General features: G+C 45.0%; 1 protein-coding gene across 1 annotated transcript in view; it reads right to left on the reverse strand.

The window, feature by feature from the left end:
* Positions 1-21,646, reverse strand: part of ADAMTS5 (ADAM metallopeptidase with thrombospondin type 1 motif 5) — a 36,122-nt gene extending 14,476 nt beyond the window's left edge. Inside the window, 4 exon segments of the mRNA XM_030947836.1 lie at positions 11,080-11,212; positions 20,797-21,494; positions 21,497-21,520; positions 21,523-21,646. Coding sequence (XP_030803696.1) covers positions 11,080-11,212; positions 20,797-21,494; positions 21,497-21,520; positions 21,523-21,646 — 979 coding nt within the window.
* Between the last annotated feature and the right edge of the window lie 604 nt (positions 21,647-22,250).

Here is a 22,250-nt window from a genome sequence, read left to right on the forward strand (position 1 = left end):
AGCTGTTTTTATGCTGTTTTTATGCTGCACTGAGACACTGAATATCAGGAGGTACATGTCAAGTTTCAATCTGATACAGCACTGCATACAAAGACTTGCTCTGAAGAGATGACAACAGCTTTGTTCCACTCCAGACAAATGCTGGTGTTGAGCAAAACAATTCACTGCTAAGATTATTATTTCAAGCTGACAGATTCCTATGACAGAGTAACCAAATAATCAGTGCACCACTTCTAACCTACAGAGCAAATTCTCTAGAAGTGGGCTGAGCATTTAACACATTGTATTTACACTGTATTTACTGATCCAAGACTGCTCACAGTTGTAGAAATTACCTCACTGCAGAATGTTTGTGAAATAAAGCAATGAGGGTCTCTCAGTGGACAAGGAGTTTAATTTTTAAGTCTTTGCCTTGGAACTGAACAGCCCTGGGTGAATAAAAAAAGCTGGAGCATTGATCCAAAGAGTTTGGCTGAATAACATCCCATGGCACTCAGCACTGGTTCAGTGTGGGATATGAATGATAGTTGGGTGCACACCAGCAACTCCAGGATGTAATTTTTCAGAGTGCTCAGCATCTTATAGCACCATTCAGACCTACCCAGAGCTCTGTGACACGGAGCTTTCAGTCCTGCAGGGCAGAACTGCAGTTTGTCACAGCCTCTGGTACCACTCTATCCATTAGACCTTTTTCTGACTTGGAGATGGGGCAATTGAGAGGTATTTTAAAAACTTTTATTTCATGTTCAGTCTCATGTGAAGGGTGAGACAATACAGATGTTATAATTCACACTATCACAATCAGAGGCCAACTATTTCCTAATTACAATATACTATAAGTGTTTCTTGGCCTATCAGCTTTTGTCACACCGTGCTGTAAATGCCTTAAAATCAATCATCTAAAATTACCCCTCGTGGGTCCTACTACAGTGCATCTTTCATAGTTCTAATTCCCTGAAGTATCCAGTCTTATTTGTAAGGCTACCCTTTGAAACTTGTTTCTAGTTCAATTTCCATCTTCTATCAGAAGGTAGTTTCCACCCTCTGTCAGACTTTAAAAACTCTCTACAAATTCACTTCCCACACCACTCTGCAGCACTTCACCCAAGTAAGATGCAGTTTTGTTCTCCAGACAAATCCTTTTATTGCATAACTGTACTTCACTCTTCATGACTGTTCATTTTCTGCTAAGGACATCCCATGGAAGTACATAACTAAACAATACAGTGCACATATTCACAGCCTGTTAATGCTCCTGCAGCTTGGGCTGCTCTTGAGTTTCTCTTTCTGTTTTTCTCCTTCAGAGAGACAAATAAAAAATAGCCTTTGGATATGAGGAAGCTTGCAGGTAAACGTCAAGCTCTTCACTTTGAGCAGAGACACTGAGGATTTCTTAGTAACACTGTTGCAATTTAGCCTCCCTCCTCAGAAAAAGCCTGGACAGCCTCAATGGAGAATTTCAGAGTAAATAAATAAAATGAAATGCTTCTCAGGCCACTGTTCAGCACAGAACATTTCATCCCAAATACTTTGGCAAAAGCAGAGGAATCTGAAACAGGGTCATCTCCTGGAAAGTGTCAGGCTACTGAATTCACCTTTAATGAGAGAGCAGCATAACTTCTCTGCTTTACAGTGATAAATGGGGTGAGCTGAGGACACACCTCATTAGCAGTGTCTGCTTTGTCATATTAAATCAGGCCATTGTTCCAGTGCATGACAAGAACCAAGTCACTTACTTGGCAGACTTCAGCCTCTTGGAGGAGAAACTTCCCAAAGTATTTGTGAATCTCCCTCGTTATGTTTAAAATTTTCAAAAATAATTGAAAAAAACCCATTGTGACAAGAAAAGAAGCAGTAAGTAGTGAATAATTTCTAAAAAACATAATTCTGATTGTCAGTGTTTGGGCTTCTAAATTAGCCCCCAGTGATGTTAGTGAGGACAATAGCATTAAATATATGGATTTTAGATCTCCATACTGATTTGCCAGTTAATTTTGTATGCACATGTCCTGGGGTGACAAACACTTAGATTCACTTACAAACACTGTGAATGCAACTCACAACAAGGATTTAATGGAGCTAAAATTCCTAATTCTTACCACAACCTAAATTTCTCCCTGTTCTAACTTTGCCTTTTAAGGCACTCCATTTAATCAGAAGTGATTAAAGCATATTACAAACTCCCAATGATGCTGCAATCTGGTTTTGCATTTCATTGAAAAGAATCAAAGTTCAAAATACCACAGGGCTGTGTAATCTCTAAACACTGCCTGGCTAAGTTTTGCTCCTTTTAGCAGAGAAGTGAGAACAGCAAAGTCCTTTAACACCTGTACCCTTCATCCTTTTGCATCCAAAAATTAAGGGAGGGACACTTCCTTTCCTACTTCAAGAAGTCTCTCCCCACCACCCCTCACATGCATAACCCTGCTGATGTGATTACATGGCATTAGGGTGGTTTCTGGCATTTTCTGGTGGGGTGCTTGCCTTCCAAATTGGAAAGGCTTGATCCTTCAAGTGACCCTGCATGGAAGCAGAGCTCTGGAGAAAGCTCTGGGCAGAAGTGAAGACTCGAGGAATACAAATCTTACACAGAAGGCTTTTGAAAACAATGCCAATTTTAGCCCCAGCCGATTTTGTACCAGTATGAACGTCAAACTGGGCTATTGAAGAAAAAGAAAGGCTCCCAGCAGCTGTGTAAAATGATGACTGATTGAGAATGGGTTCGTAGATTATCTGCTGTTTTCTACTTAATGAAGCATCTTACTGGTGCTGACAGTTCCCACTGAGTGAAAATGACATAATACCATTTTACCAGCAGGATGGTGTTTAGTTAAGTTATGCTGTAGGAATGCACAAAATGGTGAAGGAAACAGATGGAGGGGAGGCAGGGCTTGCCCTCTTGTAGCCAAGGAGGAGGTGGCCTGCTTGTAAATTCATCTCCAACTCCAAAAAGACCAACGACCCAAATGGAGTGACATCCTCCCCTCACAGCTTTCCCTGCTGAAGGCCAACACCTACTACAGCCCAGCTGGAAATAATACCTGCAAAGGGTTCAAAAATGATCCCTACAGCTTGCAGGAATGGGGGGTATATCCCTAATACAAGGTAGGAATACTTCAGAGAAATTGTGACAAGTCAGTTAAAACTTTCATCCTCTCTAAGGATCAGGACACAAGAGCCCTGCAGGGAAAGCAGGACTGAACCAGAGCTGTGCTGGACGTGTGGTGAAGCAGATCTCTTATTCCCAGGAACACTGGGAAGCAAACCAGAATCACAGAATATCCTGAGCTAGAAGGAACCCACAAGGATCACCCAAGTTCAGCTCCTGGCCCTGCCCAGGACAGCCCCAAGAATGCCACCCTGTGCCTGGGAGCATTGTCCAAATGCTTCTTGGAGTCTGGATAGTTCTGGTTTTTTCTTAATACACAGTTCTAGACTATCTGCAGAGGTTCTCTGAGTGAACAGCATGCATAATTACTGTCATACATTTCTCACTGGCATTTCAAGCATTAGAAACAAGAAAACAGAAAATATCCACAACGTACAGCAAGCCAACTCCAGGCTTTGCTAAAGCACGAACCAAGCCGGGTCTCCTGGAAAAAAGCCACCTGCTTATGGACAAGGATTTGGGCAGCATGTCAAAAAGCAGCTCATGCACTCCCTCTGACCACAGGAGACATGCAAGGTGACACAGCAGGCTGAAAATGCTGCAGGCATTGTAATCTGTTTTCTCAGAGGAGCTCAGCTCGGATGAAGCACGTCTTTGCCAGTGAGGTCATGCCTTTCACCCCATTTCCAGCTGGGACAACTGGGGAGCAAAAGAAGTTCAAGAGATTTGCCCCAGGTTCCCCTGTGAGTCAGTGGCTCTCATGGGCTCAGGGTTCAGGAAGCTCCTGGCTCAGCATTCCTTGGGCTAATAATCACCAGCCCAGACCTTCTGCTGCAGCCTCCTGCTCTCCCCTTGGCTGAACAAAGATTGCACGTGGGAACTCTGTCAAAATAAAACCATTTCTTCTGGCATGGGCTGTTTTTCTAACTCCTCTGAGTTTCTGACTCCTTCTTAAGAACTTCATGGTGCTATCACTCAGGAATCCTCTTGAAGTCATGATGGGCCTAAGTAATAACAATTAATAAAGCTGGTGGTTTTTTTAATAAACAGAAGTGATTTGAATTACACAAGCTTACAAAAAAAATTGCATAGAATATAAAACTAGACATTCCTCTTCTTTTTTATTCTTGAACTTTACTTCCAGTTTTCTTTTCTTTGACTGCTATCAGCCACTTATGAAAGAAAAAGAACTTAAAAAATCACTCTCTCTTTTAAATCTCCAGCCCAGAGGCAGTTTTTAATATTTCTGGCTTAAAAGAGTTCTTGAGACTCAATGAAACAATAGTCTGGAGTACAGCTTCTTCTCAGGAGCAGACATTAAAAAAAAAAAGCCCCAATCAGACATTTACCCACCACTGCTGCAGACTTTACACAAAACAAACCAGTGCTGAGCTGGCTTGTTGTAACAGACTTGAAGGAGATCACAGACCCATCAGCCCTGTCAGACAGGCAATTCCCAGGCAAGGCTCTGCCCAGGCAATCAGAGACCACTGTGTCCACACAGACTTAAATAATCAGTACAAAGATGTGGCCTTGGAGGTCCACACTGCACTAATTAATGGGGCATGCAGAAGAGAAATATTCATTTTAATGAAGAAGCAGGAGATGGTGACGCCTATTTCACACCTGTTCAACTCAGAGCAGCTTGGCAAGAACATAACTCACAGCAGCTCATGGTAAATGAATGGATCTGTGGCAGTACACAGTGCAAGAATGTAAAAAATTGCATTGTCTGCTGCACCAGAAGTCTCCCCCCACAGAAACTACATTATTGCATTGCTATTATCTACCTGCCAAGGAGGAAAGCAATCCCTACTTGACCCTGCAGTCTGGAAGGCTGGAGGCCCAGGCTGAACACTGAACTTCTTTCAGGATCATAAAACCAGAAATCACTTAGGTTGGTTGGAAAAAACCATTGAGCACAACCATAAACCGAACACTGCCAAATCCACCACTAAACCACGTCCATAACATATTTTTTGATAATGACTGCTGTGAAATATTAGGCAAAACACAGAGTTTTACAGTTTGCTTTAAGCACCATGTCTGTGACAGGTGGAGCAATGATATATTTTATATAACATTACAAGGTAATAAAAACATTGCTGGGCAAGCCAAGAATTTTTATTCAAAATTTTAACCAGCAACCTTTTAGACAGCTGATGTTTGCTTTTTGAGACATCAGCTTAATTTTCTGCCCCACCTTCAGCTCTTGTGAAGGCTTAGCTTTGTCTGCCCACCTTTCCTCATAATCAAAAGGGGTATGTTCATGAAGGCTTAATTTGAGAGCTTTTGCAAGCAGAAATTAAGACAGAACTTTGAAAAAAAAAAGGTTCAAAGAGGAGAAATCAAGCAATTTTCCTGATGTATGTCAGCAGAGAAGAGTTAAATGAGTGTACTCTTTGTTTTTCTTTTGCTGTTTTAAGAAAGCAAATCTGCCTAATTATGATTACCTGGGTATTTGCCTAAACTTCATCTGTCATGAAGGAAACCTAATATGAGACTCAAGCTCCACTGTTTTTCTCATGTGGCTGTGAGACTCTGTGCCCTTGGCAATGTATCCCCCTTGAAATGAAAGGCTCCAGGAGATTTGTAGCTGTCAGGTCTGAAGTTTGTCTTTATCTGCTTTATCTTGACAGCCTGGAAATCAAAGGGCTGCATGTTCAGCAGAACATGGCAAAGGAAAGATTGCTGTCTTTAGTTACTTTAGAGCGTACACAAAATGAGCACATGTGGCAAAACAAGGGGTGGGAGGATTTCTTGACTCTTCTACGGACATCAAAAGACTCCTTTAAGTATCACACACATTGTTCCCAGTTTCATTTGTTATTGAAGGAGTCAGAATCAGAGTTTGCTGTAAGTTAGACATGGTATTCCTTCCTCAGTGGCCTGCAGCTCAAACACATCTCAGGCTCTGAATGAACGGCTCCAACCCACTCAGAGTTCATGGTATTCTGATGTATTTCAGTGAACCACCTGAACAGAGATGCCAGGAGCAATACCTCACTTCTAAAATAGCTTTTTTACAGAAAATTATGCTCTCTAATACATTTTGCCGACAGTACTCATGACACTTGTGTCCTCAGTGGTGACAGAGGCCACAGAATTATGCCATGCTGGAAGAGATTTGGTATCAAACCTGTTATGTAATATATGAAGAAATTTCTTGGCTGTGAGGGCAGCGAGGCCCTGGCATAGAAAAGCTGTGGCTGCCCCATCCCTGGAAGTGTCCAAGGCCAGCTTGAAGCAACCTGGAATAGTGGAAGACATCCCTGGCTATGGCAGGGGTGAAACTGGATAATTTTAAGGCCCCTTCCAGCCCAAACCATTCCATGATTTTTGAGTTTTAGTTTCTGTGCAGCCCCTTGGTTTCAGGCACTACACAGCCCAGCTGTGGAGGATGTTGTGATAACTCCTCGTAACCACAGAAAATGATGCTGAGCAGAGACCTTGAAAAGGCATCCTGTGCATCCCTGTGCCCTGGGGTAGGATCAGCATCCCCTGAGCCACAGCTGCTTCAGCCAGATGGCTCCTGTGAACCTCCACAATCGCAGCCTCCCCAAGCACTTCACTCCTGCCCTCAACTGTCCTGCTCAGATGATTTTGGCCAATGCTTAAAGCAAATCTCCCCTGCTGCGATTTCAGGCCATTACCCCTTGTGCTGTCCCAGGTGGACATGGGGAATGATTTATTATGCAAATTTTTGCAGCAATTTTTTTAGTGTATTTGAAGGCTGCTTTTATCCCACCCTTTGGCCTTGCCTCCCCAAAAGTCACATGTGAAAGATAAAAGGCAACTAATGAACAAAGGTTTAATTAGTTCCACGCAGCAATGCTAAAGCTATAGCCTAAAAATAAAATACTTGGAAAGAACATCAGTAAACCATATTACTCAGGAGGACAGAAGGAGTAACTGCATGCCAGAGTGTTTGTGTAACAGAGGAGTAGGAACATTGCAAAAGGTCAAATGAACATTATCACTGAGAAAAAAAAGGCTGTATTGCCTCTTTTTAAAAAATTAAGTTTCTTAAGATTGATGGAAAGAACAAAGATAAATATAATTTAAAATGTTAGACCCATGTAACTCCCACTGGGTTGAACTGGAGCTTTGCCTGCCTGAAGGCTGCAGGAAGGATGGTTTCGTACTGAAGGACCGGATCAAAACTCAGGAGACTCTAGATCAAAACTCAGGTTTAATTCTTGGCTCTCCCTGGGATTCCCTTTGTGATTCGGGGAAATTTCCTATAGCTAAAACAAGCAGCTCCTCTTAGATCCCCTTGAACTATTCTCATTTTGCTTTTGTAGATGGCAAACTGTTTAGGGTGGTGGTAAGGCTGTGCCAAAGCACAGTGGGACTCCAGCACAAACTTCTGACCATGACTGCACCTCAAAACACAGCACCAGGCTGCAAAACATGGAAACATCCCATCACAAAATATGTCAACTGTGATTCCAACTGACTGACTGTGCCTGTTGCTGATGATGGATCATGCTGATCTTCACTTGTTTATAATTCAGCACTGTCAAAGTAACAAATCTCTGATGCAAAGGTCCAGAGTATTAAGAGTGCAAATCTCATTGGTTTTGCTTCCTGATGGTTGTTTTAATAAGGGACACACAGAGAAGCAATGTAGTGCTGCCCTATGAAAAACATTAAATAACTGTTGAGATTATGAGCAATCTCAGGTTCTTTACTGCTCTCTCCACATGTCCCAAACAGGCAGGGGAGTGCATGAAGCAAGGAAACATCATCTGATGCAGACAATAGCCTGCTGACAACAAAGGCTTGGAGAATGCCTATACACTGTGCCTAAGCTCAGACAGCTCTGCAGAGATGTGGAGGTGTAGTTGAAGGAGGTGCTAGAAGTAAAATAAAGCATCCATATGCCACAACACGGTGATGACTTCAGGCAAGATTCCAGGGGTTATTTTTGAGAAAATGAAGCTACTGCTGTCCCACTGACAACAGCATGCCCCCTGCTAGAAAACAACCAGATATGGATTGACTGTAGGTGGCTGGATGTCTTGGCAGGCTGTGATTTCAAAGTAACATTTATGATACTAGCACTGCTCCCCCTGTATTCTGAAAAGAAACTGGATTACTACCTTCAAAGTTACAAGGTTTCTTTCCAGGTTGTTGTTGCATTATTCTCCTTTTTTTCCATTTGACATTGGAGACAACCTATTACTGATTTTTCTACATACAAGTAGGACAAGATTCAGGTCCTACCTTATAAAACTTTATATAAAGATCTCCACCTCTTATTGCCAGCTAATCATTTATACCAAGAATTTGGTCCCATCTATTCTTTCCTGTGCTCTCCTTTACAGGCCTGTGGAGGTTTTGCCTGTTGCTGCTCATTCATTCACTCCCCCTCAAAAAACACTGGTCAAAATCCATCTATTTAATCTGGAAGAAATAAAACAAACATCTCCCACGTGATGTGGCAGAAACCCTGGCAGCAGAAGCAGCAGGTTTGTTCTGCAGCAAAGCTGCTTTTTGGCTTCCTGTGCACCAATCCAACCTGAGCCCCTGGGCTGTGCATCCTCCTGTTGGGTTGAGCTGCAGCTCAATTTGCTTTGGTTGCCTTCCAGAGAAAGAAACTGAGCCTGGAAAATGCTCTTGGATCCTTCCGAGGGGAAGAAGGAGCATTCAGATCCCCTGGAAGTCACAGTGAGGACACTCTGAGGATCAAGTCCATGCTAAAGATGCTGCATCTGCTCCCCATGCACAAAAATCCCCGAGAGTGACTCTGCTTCAGCCAGTGGCTCACCTTGACCTTCCAAGTGAAAGAAAATAACATCTCAGGCTCAGAGCATCCCCTCTGACTGAGGAACTGAGCCACTGTAAAATTAAAGTTACACCCTGCCCACAGGACAGGGGGAACTTGGAGACTTCTGGATTGCAGGAAGAAATCTGGTCTCCAAATAAAATACAGCAAGGTTTCCCCAAAGTGCTTAACTAAAGGGTATCCATGCCACACTTTTGTTTTTCATCCTTTTTTGACCTTTGATTTAATTTAAGTACTCAACCAATTTTAGTGTGTTTTCCTCTCAGCTTCTCCCACTTCAGGCCACACACACAAAGATCATTCTGTGACTTGACACCCCTCCTTTCTTAAAATCTTCTGGTGAGGAGGGAAAAAAAAGAGGATGTTATTTTAAACAGCCTCAAACTAGAGGTTTTATGTCCATTAGGGTTCTTATTTATTCATTTCAATTCATGCCTTTTTTACATTGAAAATTATAGTTTTTAGAGATTCCTGTAAATGCCTAGGTATGTAAATGGCCTTTCTCCAAAATGTGCTTCTAGATCACTAAAAATAATTCACTTTTGCTTATATTTTCTCTGTGTGGAATTCAAGGTAACAATGTGAACGCTTGCTGCTCATCCCTTTCATTTTTAATCTACCTTAAAGTATATTTATTGCTGATAAAATGGCAGGAAAGACAATGCTCTCCTCTTCACACACCAGATCCACCAACAAGAGGGTTCCTCACCAAACCCTATCCATGACCCTCAGCAGAGACATCCCTTCTGGGTGCAAGGGACACTAACAGCGTCCCCAGCACTCTGGCTGGGAATGACGGGCTAAGTTTGCCATTTAACCCATCCCAGATTTGTGATGGCTCACTCACAGCATCCACATCCACATCCACAACCCATGTGAATCTGTCTTTCTACATTGCTGTAGCTCTCTCTAAATACACTGAATTAGTGATTCCAGAGGACTTTTTCTTTTGTTGTGACATTACTGCTTACTAAAAAAAAATTCCTGCTTTGGGGACTCATCCTGCCACAGTATTTCATGTTTTCATGCAATGCCTGATCCCTTCTCCAGCCACCACTGATCCAATTCCTTTGCAGAGCCATAAGAGAAGGGTTAGGATCACTTGTCACTGAAGAGTCAGGTCATTTTCCATCCTTGATGACCTCTGTTTCCTCAGCCATATGTATAAGGCACCCAGGTCTCAGGCTCTACCTGCAAGCTCCTTGAAAATGGAACCACTGCAATGATACTCCCAAAGCAAACTTTACTTTGGTTTGGCATGAGGTACAAGGCAATTCAGCAGCTGGCTCTCTCTGAAAGTTCTCCTTTCCTTGTTATTTCCTTCCAAGAATATTTTTTTTAAAAAGAAAGAAAGAAAAAAAGAACATTCTCCACTTTCAAATTGCTGTTCACTCCCCAAAGTGAACAGTCCTTATAGCAAATGTATTTCCAGTGAACAGTTCACAAAACATCAGCAAATTAAACATGATCAAGATGGCAGCATCTCTCTTGAAGGGGTATATCATGACATAGTAAGTAATAACTCATATCCCAGAACACTAACTTTCTTCTGGCACTAATTCTATCTTAAACTTTTCTGAAGGGTACATACAAGACTTCTAATTCAATTGCTGTCCTCTGAGGTGGAAACCGAAACAAAGCTAAACAGGTTTTGTGACCAAACCTTTATCACCTAAATACTATTTCACTTATTACAGGATTTAAAATGAATTTCTGTACACTTACAGAGATACTGGAATTATGTTGGGTTTTCACCTCAAAAGCTTTTCTCTGCAGCTAATACAAGGAAAAAATCTTCCTAACAACAGCGCATGCAACAAGTTGAAAAATGTGACTTATTTTCCAATAAATAAGTGCATGCAAACTACAACAGATGGGCCAAAAGCTTTCTCAGGAGGGCCATGCACTGACATCTCTGGGCAGTAGCAGCAGCCTTTGAATTTTCACTTCAACTGCTGCTTAGAAAGGCCACTGTCAGGGAGGAAACACCTACTGTGTGCCTTCCCCTGCCTTCTGATCCCTTATTAGTTAACCCTGAAGTGCATATGTACACAGCCCTAATCCCCAGGCAGGGCTCTGGGCCGGGGGAAATCTGGAATTAATTGCGGGGTATTTTGGTTCCTAATGCAGCTGTTGGGAGTGTTTGGCTTGGCAGGGGAACAGAAAAGGCACTGCATACCAATTTCGTGAGCCACCGTAAAAGCTGCGTGGAGGCCGTCGTCTTCAATCACCGCGCAGCTGCGCTCGGGGGAGCAGATGGTCCCAACGTCTGCCATTCCCAGGGTATCACAGGAATGATGCCCACATAAATCCTGCCCAGGAAAGGGAAAAGAAAATCAAAAAAAAGGAAAAAAAAATCGTTACAATGAATTTTTACACCCAGCAGTAACAACCGGTTAAAGGCGCCTTTGCCAATGGCAGGTCCCGGATGAAAATATCAGTGTAAGTTCCAGCTAAAGATGTTAAAAGCACAGCAAGGCAATCCCTGGTAAGGCCAGTGGGAGTACTTCCATGGACTTAACAGGTTTTGGATACGTTCTGCAGCTAATTGTTGTCAGTTGTTGCAGCCAATTGTTGTTAGTTAAATTTGTATCTGTATTAGTGGAAATTGTATTTCTGCGATGCTCACACTTGCATTGAGGTAGGCACCGAAAATATGCTGTGGAAGCATTTCCTCATTGACAATAAAACCAGAAAATTGTCTTTATTTACAGAAGGTAACCAAAGCCCAGAGAAAGCTTCAGCTTCCTGATCAGTCCTTGAACCAGAGATCACCTTGCTCTTCTGAAACCAATCCTATATTCTCATTTAACAGAAATGAGATTGCTACATGTAAAACCTCATTCCACATCTGTCAAGCAGTACAATTACTAATGTCTTACCCAATACTATACCAAGTATTAAGCAATTCTCAGAGACTGCTGAGAGTCAGAGAAAGTGCAAAATCCCAACAACTTAACCACTTCTCCCACATGTACATATGAGGTGTCTCCAAAAACCACACAGGTAGCATCAGGTTTTGTCTTTCACCTTTGGTCAGACATTGTTTTTTTATCACCAGCAGCAATTCCTCCATGCTTCGGCTGAAGCAGAGGGAAAAATATTAGTGTGCATGTGCATATATACACACATTCTTTGGATGAGAAGGAAAAGTAGGAGCCATGCTATTTGGAACACTTCAACATTTCATTGTGGTTGAATGAAATTGTCATTTTTAAGCCATGACAAATGTTATTATCAAAATGATCAAAGAGCGCTTTTTTCCCTTCATTTTCAAGATTCTCTTCTTCCTTCAGATCTCTTTCTACAAGGACTTCCTTTTATGAAGCCTTTCATAATTAATCCACCTGCATAACAGACACCTTATATGAGGCTTCAGAGCAGCAGTGTTCACTGATTATGACAGGTCAGGCAAACCTGGAAAAGCACAGGATTCAAATCCCACTGAAGTCAAAGAAAACCACACCTAGTGCACAGATACTATGACAGAGCATCTCCTTACAAACACACACACACAAAAAAAAAGAAAAAGGTGAGTTTTTTTCCCAACAAAGAAAAATTTCAAGCTAAAAATACAAAGGAGTATTACATATATGGAGGAGAAATTTCAGGCTCAGTTCTGGCTTCCAGGAACTATCAGTGGGACAAGAAGACACCTTCTTAAGCTTGATGTTTAGGTTGGATATTTAGGAAGAATTTCTTCACAGAGAGGGTGATTAGATACTGGAAGGGGCTGCCCAGAGAGGTGGTAGAGTCCCATCCCTTGAGTTGTTTAAGGAAACACTGGATGTGGCACTCAAGTGCCATAGTCTAGTACAAGGTGGTTGGACTCAATGATCTCAGAGGTCATTTCCAACATGATTGATCCTGTGATTCTGTGATGGAGCAATGGGACCTGAATCCACACAAGCAGCTGAACTGAAATTCTTACACAAGTACCAAAAAGCACATAAATCAGACAGAAAGTAGCTTACTGGAGGAGGGATAGACACCTTGAGTGCCAAAACAGTATAAACTGCATTAATTCTGTTTTGTCTCTGCATGCAGATTTTATGTCACTCGGTCTTTTCCGGTATTTGGGTGTCATTATTACATTGGTACTGACATCAGTGCTGCTCCCAGCGTGGCACAATGGTATCAGCACCCAGATGCCTCATGGCAGTCAGGATTTACTCCCATTTGCACACAAGAAGCAGCTACAATGGGAATTTACACCAGCAGCCACAGCCAGACTTCACAATGATTCACCAGGTTTGATGACACAAATGTAACTTAAAAAATATAATTTTTCTAAGCAGGCAATCTTGTAAATTTCCACAGAGCTAATTCTGATGGGAGCATGGAATATTAGGGCAGAGATGGTACCATAATCTTACCTCAGTATTTCAAAATCTGTGCTCAGGATTGCATTACAATGTCTTCCCTACATATCAGGGCTGGTCCTAGAAAATCCCACAGCAGGAAAGACATGATTCTGCAAACTGCTGATATGCCAATCACCTAGCTCTTCCAACTCCCCACGGACAGCTGGCAAACAGGTGTCCTCAGATGACGAGGGACCAGCTATCCCCAGAAAGGAGAAGAGTGCCCACCCTGGGGTCAGAAAGCGGTGGCAGTGCTCCAGCAGAGCCCTGGTCCCTCAGTAGCCCCGTGGCCACCTCCCTGTGGCCCCCCAGCAGCCGGTGTGGGAGTCCTGCAGGCACTGCCAAATCCCAGCTGGGAAGCAGCAGAGGGGCTTGTAAAGGATTCTGGAAACAAGGACAGGAAATGTTTTCTGGCATCAGCTCCTTTGTCAGAAGCTGTTATGGGGATGTCTGTGGGTTGCCCATCTGCTGCTAGAGCAGAGCATGCCACGGCCGTGCTTTGGGCAGAGCATGGATTGAGCATCCTGGTTTTCCCTGCCAATTCCAGACCTTGGTGACCGCCTGAGGATGCTCATATGCAGCTAAGGCTGACGTTATCAATAATCATTTAGGCAAGTTACTGAGGGCTCCTTTATGTTGTCATTGTCTTATTCACTTCTCTGCTTCTCCTGCCTCTATGATTTGAGCTGGAATGTATTTCTGTTCCTAGAACTGCAGCCTATCAAGTGGCATCTCTGGGGCAAATATTCTGAAAAGTTTGCTTTTGGGTCAGTTCACCAATACCAGCTTCCAAACAGCTTGATTGCAAGTGATGTTACTGAAAATCATGCCTGCTTAGCCATCAAACACTGGCTATGGATTATACATAACCAGAATCAATAGTTGGATTTGTTTTTTGCTTTCCTGGGCAGTCCTGGAAGGCAGTCTGTTACTTTCATGAAGTAAACTTTTTGGGAGTACAGTAGGTTTTATTTCTCTGGAAAATATTTTAACTTTTTGTTAAAAACAGGCTTCAATGTAATGATGCAATCTTAAAAAATCTGTGTGGGTAGCCTCAACTTGTCATAGTTGAAAAAAAACCCAACTTTTCGTAGCTCCTCCAGCTAAAGCACAAGGAAAGAGGTGACTCGTGATACATAAAATCAGTTTCCAACGATTATTTTACTCTGGGGTTTTTTGCTTCTACTAGAAAGTAAATCAGCTACTCATATCTGGATGCTCAATTGCCTTGAAACAGTGGCAGAAGAGTTAAATAATGTTTTTTGCTATTTCTAAAGAAGGAAAGCAGCATGGCCCTTGATCTGCTTTACAGTAGTTTCAAAACAGAAGAATGACGAGGAAATGCATTTGCTATGCAGGAGGCAAGAGATGCTAAGCTTTGGCAAAGGAACGGCTTAGTAAAACTAAGCTGTACATCACAAGTCTAGTAGTTAATTAGACAGCTCATTAGAGGCCAAGTTTTCTTGGCATTCTGAATCCATCAGGAGCAGCTGGCTGGCTGCCATGTGTACATGGCCTTGTTGTGAAGGGAGGTAACTGTCACCATGCCCTGGCTGGAGCAGGGAGTTCATTTCACCTGAAAAGTGTTCTACAGTAGGTTCCAAAACAAGAATAAACTGTTTAGTGAAACCTGGTATTAGGTCAGAGCCCGCTGACCAGATCCAAACCACAATGTGAGCTCCAATGTGGACACTTTGGTGGGATTTAAGGGCAGAAGAACATGTCCTCAGGTCTTCTGAGTTATCTACCCCTAACAGGGCTTGCAGTTTGGGATCCTGCAGGGCCCCGAAGTGCCACAGTTCTACAGTCCGGAACAGCTGGGCACTTTGCTTACTGGGGTTCAGATGTTTCATTCAGATGTTTCAGATGTTTCTCCACCTTTGGCCCTGAGGGAAGCCAAGCCCACAGAGCTTCTCAGATCAGAATGAGAAGAAGCCACAGGATGAGGCTTTGTGCAGTTCAAGCTGCACATCACCTTCTTGTAAAGCACAGTTAAAACCTCTACAGTTCTGTTCACTTCTTCTTCTGGTCCTCTTGCAGCAGCTCCTCAGCTCAAGCCTTTTCCCAGTAAGAACATGATCCAGCTACAAATTCCTTCCAGGGATGAGGCCAACTAGAAGCATCTTTTTTAGGAGAGCACTTTATGGTCTACACCAGGCTCCTGCCAGCACACGGGGAGCTGTGGCTCCTCCTGGAGCAGCCCCTGAAGCCAAGGTTTCCCTAGCCCAGGCTGCAGCTGAAGTGCAGTCAGGGAAAGGACCCAATTTTTGGTCCCTATTGCTCATCCTTCTTCCTTCCCACTGAACAGCCTGTGGTAAATCACAGAAACAGTTCCTCTCCGTGCTTGAGGAACCCAGACCACCTTGCTCCAGGCACTGCACTCCACTCAGCGGCTTCAGGTCACGATTCCCCTCGTTCTCACCATATGAATTACTCACTAAACAGTGACAGACCTTTGGTCAGAGGGGTGGAAAGTTTCCTTAACACCTGGAACAGCTTACAACCTCCTGGTTAAGGACCTCTCCTGGGAGGTGGGCGATACAGACCCAAAATCCCTGCAGCAGAGGAAGGAATTAAGCACGACTTTCCGATTTCCTGCAGCAGCAGCGCTCCCACCGCAGGCCTGGGCAGGAGGGTGGGGTGAGGCGGTGTCAGGAACACACACATCCACCCCTCCTTCAGCTCCTCTGCAAAGTGGGTGACCTTTCATTGATGTCACAGCAGCCTGGAATGGCACACACGGTTTCAAATGCAATGTTCACACGAGCAGAAAGGATCCTGGGTGAGGAAAGGCTTGCTGGGTTACTGCTCTGTCCTCCCCTGGCCACGTTTGGAGAGGGTGGCCAAAGCCTGGTTACCTTCTGAGGAAAACCACTATGGTGATACCTGCCAAACCCAAATGTATTTCCCCAGCAGTTTAGCTTCAAAATTGAGGTCATTTGCTTTTGGGGTTCGTATCATAAATATGAGCCTGGGGCTTGAGCATTTGGGAAAAAAAAACCAGCAGTTATACAAACTAGAGGTTATTTTAAAATACTGACAAAATGCAAATAAAGCATTTAGGATCTGCATGGGGAGAAGTTTCAGTTATGAAACTGGTGCCTGATGACCAAGTAAAAATGTGTGATTTAACCTGCCTAAGCCCACAGTTCCTTTGTGGGGAAACTCCACACCATCTCTCCAGACCAGGGTGAATCAAACTTCTCCTCTATCAGTTATGTCCCACTTTGTTTTCCCTAGGGACATTATTTAAATGTGCAACAAAGTTGGTGAAAACACTATGAAACTGGTATACACATCACACTACAATTTCTTCAGAGTAATAATAATTAACAGTGAAATCTATTCTATTGACCATTGGTACAGTGACTTGTTTTACTGCTAGGGGATAGTAATTGTTGGAAGATGATAACAAAGAAAAGAGAAAAAAAAAAAAAGAAAGAAGTAGAGCCAAAGAAAGCATGTGCTCCATGCAGTGAAATTATCATCTACAGAGCTGAGATAATACAAAGCTTGCTGTTAAATTTCAACAGCACTGCCAGATGGACAGTTAACCTAAATCAAACACACCAGCCCCATATAATTACTGCGTAGAAAAAGGCAGGACAGTGGCCTTTGGCTCTAGCACGAACCCTCTGCTCGAGCCAGGCATGATGGTACTATCACAGATGATGCTAACAAGCACTTAGGAAAGGATTTTTTCCTTGCTCCTAATGTCTGTATCTACTATGAGAAACATCTATTTTAATCTTCAGATGATTCAGAACAGGGGGGAAAGGAAGAGAGCTGGATTTTGTCCAAATGCATTCAATAGTTTGCTTGAAATTTAACTAAGGGCCACTAATGAAATAGACTGGATGGATTCTAGAGGATAATTGCAGAGCAGGCTGGACCACAGAAAAAGAACAGTGTGAGTTCAACTGCAGTATGCAAGTCCCATCTAATCTGCTTTGCTACTGTGGCAAATAATCTTGCAAGTGTTTTGTTGCACCCATAAAAATGTGAAGATGATCTGCTTCCAGCTCCTGCAAACTGTTCACTATAAAAAAGGCTGAAACAGAATAAACTAAATTTGCTGTTGACTTCACTGCTGTGGACAACAAGTGATGTAATCTCCAGAGAAAGAGGGCTTTGCAAGTTCTTCCTCCTCCCCACCACATGGCCAATACTCTAAGGGGTGGAGGAGACTCACCTGGCCACCAGAAATGCATCCTTGCACCACCATATTCCATGGAGGATGCTCCAGGATTTATGTGGCCCAAAGATTTACAGCTGCTGCCAAGGACTCAACCACAAATTAGTCTAAGAGCAGGGGACCCATGTGCTCTCACAGGCTCTATGGTAAAGCTGCCTTGAGGAAATTTAGAAATATCAGAAAATTATCACGTTCACTTACTGTCAAGTCAGACCTCTGCCACGCTTCATCCTGTTCCTCGTGGGTCAAAATGACAGATTGTAACCACTGGGAAAATACACTTCTCATTATCAGATTTAAAAAATCACTGTGGAACCCAACTAAATTTCTGCAATATTTAGTGACAGATGATTTCTGTGTCCACTTAAGGTTTTCACAATGGCCAGACATGTAACTCTAGTGATTCTTGCATTTACAGAGTAAACAGAGGACCCACTGCAGCTAATGGACCCTTGCCATCACTGATAAGCAACACAAAGCCTAAAAACAGCTTTAAGATATTCCCTGTATCACCCCAAACTGAATTCATGTTCCTATTAATTTACTGTGATCTGCAGAATAATTGCTTTAAAGCCCTTATCCAAATTAAATACAGATTATGACCAGAAGTAAGTGGCTGTTTTAACTCAGAATCAGTGAATTTCCTTCTAATTTTTTTTACATAGGAAGTACTTCCTAGTATCAATGATGATGATGATGACAACCATAATTTGAACTTATATAATATAATGTGAACCACCACTAATTTAATAACAAAGGAGAGCTGCCAATGCACTCTCAGTCCACCAGTGGTTACTAATTTATCTTTAAAGATGTAAAGACAACCAGAGGATGAAGGAACACTGCTGAATTCTGCCGCGATTCTTCCTTCATATGGGAACTCAAATAAAGCCCTCTTTTGGTGTAAAAAAATACCATCCAATCAAATGTCACTCTGGAACAAAGATAATTATTATTTAGGGATTTGTATGGCATCAGCCATGCACAATGCAGATTCTATCTACACAAAGCCAATTCCATACAGCTGAGGCCATGCATTCAGCTGACAAACGATCTGCAAATATTATTCTGTTGACAACACGAAGCTCAAGATGGCCTCAGTTAGTAAACAAGGATGGAAAATGTACCTCACACGTTTGCCCAGCGCCTGAAACCCAAGGCACTTAGAAAGAGACATCTGGATGTTCAAAAATCAGCATGACGGTATTCAGAGCCCATCAAAACACGCAGCCACGGCTCGGCGTCTTGTAGCTTAGCAACCAACTTCATCCATCCAAAACAGAGTTGTAAAAGTGGCGCTCTCCTGCCAACTGCTGCCACTCTCATTGAAAAGCTAAACTGGAAAAAATCTCTCCCTCAGTTCAAAGCGGGGCTGTTTTCTCCAGGAAACATCTCCACTGCTTTTTCATCCTTTAACCCTTTTCGTGTTTACATTCCACGGGGAGCAAATAGATTCATGTTGACATTTCAAGGGTAAGCATATAAAAATCGTGTGGGCTCACACACACTCTCTGCAAAGAACATCATGAACACATGTAGCAAGAAACTCCAGTCTGGTTCTTAATTCAGTCAAACACTGCCAAACAATGTCCGTGTGCACAGAGCAAAGCATTAAAGCAGATTAAGTTGTCCTGAACTGCATCGAGCAGCTAATCCCAGAGTTAAAGCTGTTAAAATGTAAACCAAGAAAGCACAAGCCTGCGCTTTTCTTCTCATGAAGCAGCCCTGAGCAGCAGCGCAAGCAACATTTGCATCTCAAGAGTGCAAGGAGACCACAGGAACCGTGGTGATTTGTTTATTCTATGCACTACTTACAGCCCAGAGAGGTAATTCTGTGCATTGCTCGTGAGTCTTTGAAAGCGGATTACTGATTAGCAGCACCCTCTTATTCTGGCAGGAGGGTGTCCATGCAAAGAATTGCAGCTAAGCATCTGTAAAGCAACTGCACTTTAAAGTCACATCCTATCTCACTCCAAATTAACTTAATAATTGACTTTAAGGTTCACGGTCGCCACCCTAAGCGTTTCAGAATTGTCATATAGCCCAGGGAAATAAGCGGGAATAGTGGCAGAGAGAAACACTCTTCAGAGAGAGATGATGGATTCTGGCCCAAGCTTAATAAGCCATTGGAAAAGATGTTTACAGCAAACCCAAAGACACTCTGACCCAGTCTAGGTAGCCTGCTTTCGTTCAGGTTATAGCGATAAAAAATTGAAAGCCTGCAAATTGCACTGATGGGGTTTAAACTGCTAAAAAGGGCTCCTGTTGTACAAGTGATGCCCGACACAGAACCTAATGTTTCAACTATTTACAGCTATAAAAGCAAGCCAGGCGCTTTTTTTCTCCCTTCTGGAGCAACTCCTTCCACAAACCATCCAAAGCATCCTTTTTGGCAGGCTCCTACGATGTAGCAAAGCCGGAGAACTCAAATGAACGGAAAGTCATGCAGTTATTTTTTTCTTACTTGGGGAAAGGGAAAAAAAGAAAACACCAAACCCAAACCGCTGAAGGGATATTCTTACAGAACTTCATTGCATAAACTCGGCCACATGTCTACCAGAGCAATGTCCCTTAACGACCTCTGGCAATGTAATTAATCAACAACCCAGCGTGGAGCAACAAGGCAGGGCTCTGCATGGGCAACACAAGCAGATCCAACCCACAGCTGATGAGGGCACCCGGTTGGGGGACAGGACAGGGACTGCAGCCCCTTGCCACCACCCAGCCCAAGTCACCCAGCTTGTGCAGCCCTGTTTACCTGCGGTCTGCACTTACGTCCTACACCTGAACCACAAGCGCTGCTGGCTTCCAGAGCGGTGGAGCTATCCCTGCTGGAAATAGCGTCCCGATGCGCTCCACAAGCAAGACATCTGTGCTCTTAAGGTGCTCTCCATCACCTTCCCTAGCAGGTTTGTTTGGGGGCTAATTTAGCCTAGGAAGTGCTATCGGCCCTTCCCGACTGGACCACCTCTGCAGACATCTCACAGGGACAGACAGGACAAAGTCTGAAGCAAAGGGACGTCAGCCTGAGTCCCATGATCAAAGCTCCCACCTCTCCACCGGGCTGGGGTCCCAGCACTGCACTGGTGAACCCACGGCGGGGTGACAGCACAGGGCAGGGGACACACACAGATCTCGAGCCCTCTGCCATGCCCGGCAGTGGGTGCCGGTCCCCGAGAGGCTGCACTGCCCGATGGACGAGCCGGATCCACGAGTGGGGAGGCAACCACTGGGCAAAGCCAAGCAGGGTGGCCGGAGGTCCGGCAGCCCGGCCACCCCAGGCTCAAGGGACACCTCTCGCTGTCGTGGCCATGCCCATGGCCGGGGCCATGCCTACCTCGCGGGTGAAGAGGATGGCGGCATCGTAGTGCTCCTCGTGGTCGTCGTCGAGACGGTTGTGCTGGTGCTGCCACTTGCAGAAGTTCTTGAGCGTGGTGGCGGCGTTCCTGTTGACCTCCAGCCCCTTCTCCTTGTCGCCCAGCGCCACCACCTTCACCACGGCCAGCCGCACGTGGTTCTCCAGGCTGGCGTGCGCGTAGAGCCGGGAGGCGATGGAGGCCAGCGTGAGCAGGTAGTGCTGCAGCCCCTTGCCGTACTTGCGCACCATGGAGGCGTCGGCCACCAGCAGCAGCTCCACCTGCCGGGCCCGGGACACGGAGCGCCGCCGCCGCCGCCGCCGCCCGTCCCCGCCCGCCGGCCTGGCGGGGTCGCGGGTCTCGCAGCTGGTGCGGGCCGGCACCGTCTCGAAGCTGAAGCTCTCCCTGCGGAAGACGTGGGGGGCGCGGGCCGGGCCCTCGCCGTAGATCCGCGCCGCGGCCTCTCCGTGCGGAGCGCGGCGCGCCGGGCGCACGGTGTAGCGGGAGCGGCCCACGGCGAAGAAGCCGTCGAGGCCGCCGCAGAGGTTGAAGACGGCGAGCGAGCGCGGGCTGCCGTCCACCGTGCCGCGGTAGTGGCAGCGCGGCCCGTCGCGCTCCAGGTCGAGCAGGAAGCGCTGTCCCCCGGCGTAGAGCACGTAGCCCGCCCTGCCGCCCCCGCGTAGGTCGGGTCGAGGCGCCGCACGGCCCGCGGGGCGGCCCGGGGGCGGGGGGCCGGGCGGGCGGCGCGCCGGGCTCGGCAGGTGCGGGCGGCGGCGGCGCGGCGCGGCCGGCACGGGCGGCCAGCAGCAGCCACAGCAGCGCCGGCAGCATCCTCGCCCCGGCGCGGGGCAGCGGGGCGGCGGGAATGGTAATTGTGGTGGTGATAATGATGGGAATAACGGGAGGCGGCCGGCGGAGCGCGGCAGCGGGGTTAAGGGATGGGGAGAAAAGGAGAGGTGTGAGGAAGGGAAAAAAAAAAAAAAAAGGAACGACAAGAAAAAAATAAGGAAAAAAAAAAAGTTCTCCCTCCCGAAGTCAAGTGTGAGTGGGAGAGAAAAAAATGTCAACAAAAGCCGCTCGCGTGTGAACTTTGTGTTTCTCTGCAGGGAAGAGCCAGGAGCACATGGAAAGGGAGAGAGGGGGAGAGAGAGAGAGAGAGGCAAAAAAAAAATTCCCAAATCGCTGCTGCCGGGGAGGCAAAGTGAGGAGAGAGGAAAAGGAGGAGAGACGGCTCGGAGCCGGCAAGTAGAGAAGTTTGAGCACTTCCCACTCCCCTTCCACTTCTCTGCTGTAGTCACCGAATCATCACCAGCAGCAGCTGCAGCAGGGGCAGGTCTGCTGCGACTCGGCACTTTCTCGGGCTCCGGTGGGCTCCTTTCCTTCTTTTGCCCTCTTTTGTTTTGAAGAGAAGGAGGAGAAGAGGAGAGAAGAAATT

The sequence above is a fragment of the Camarhynchus parvulus genome, chromosome 1 (genome assembly GCF_901933205.1).
Source record: "Camarhynchus parvulus chromosome 1, STF_HiC, whole genome shotgun sequence".
NCBI classification, from domain to species: domain Eukaryota; kingdom Metazoa; phylum Chordata; class Aves; order Passeriformes; family Thraupidae; genus Camarhynchus; species Camarhynchus parvulus.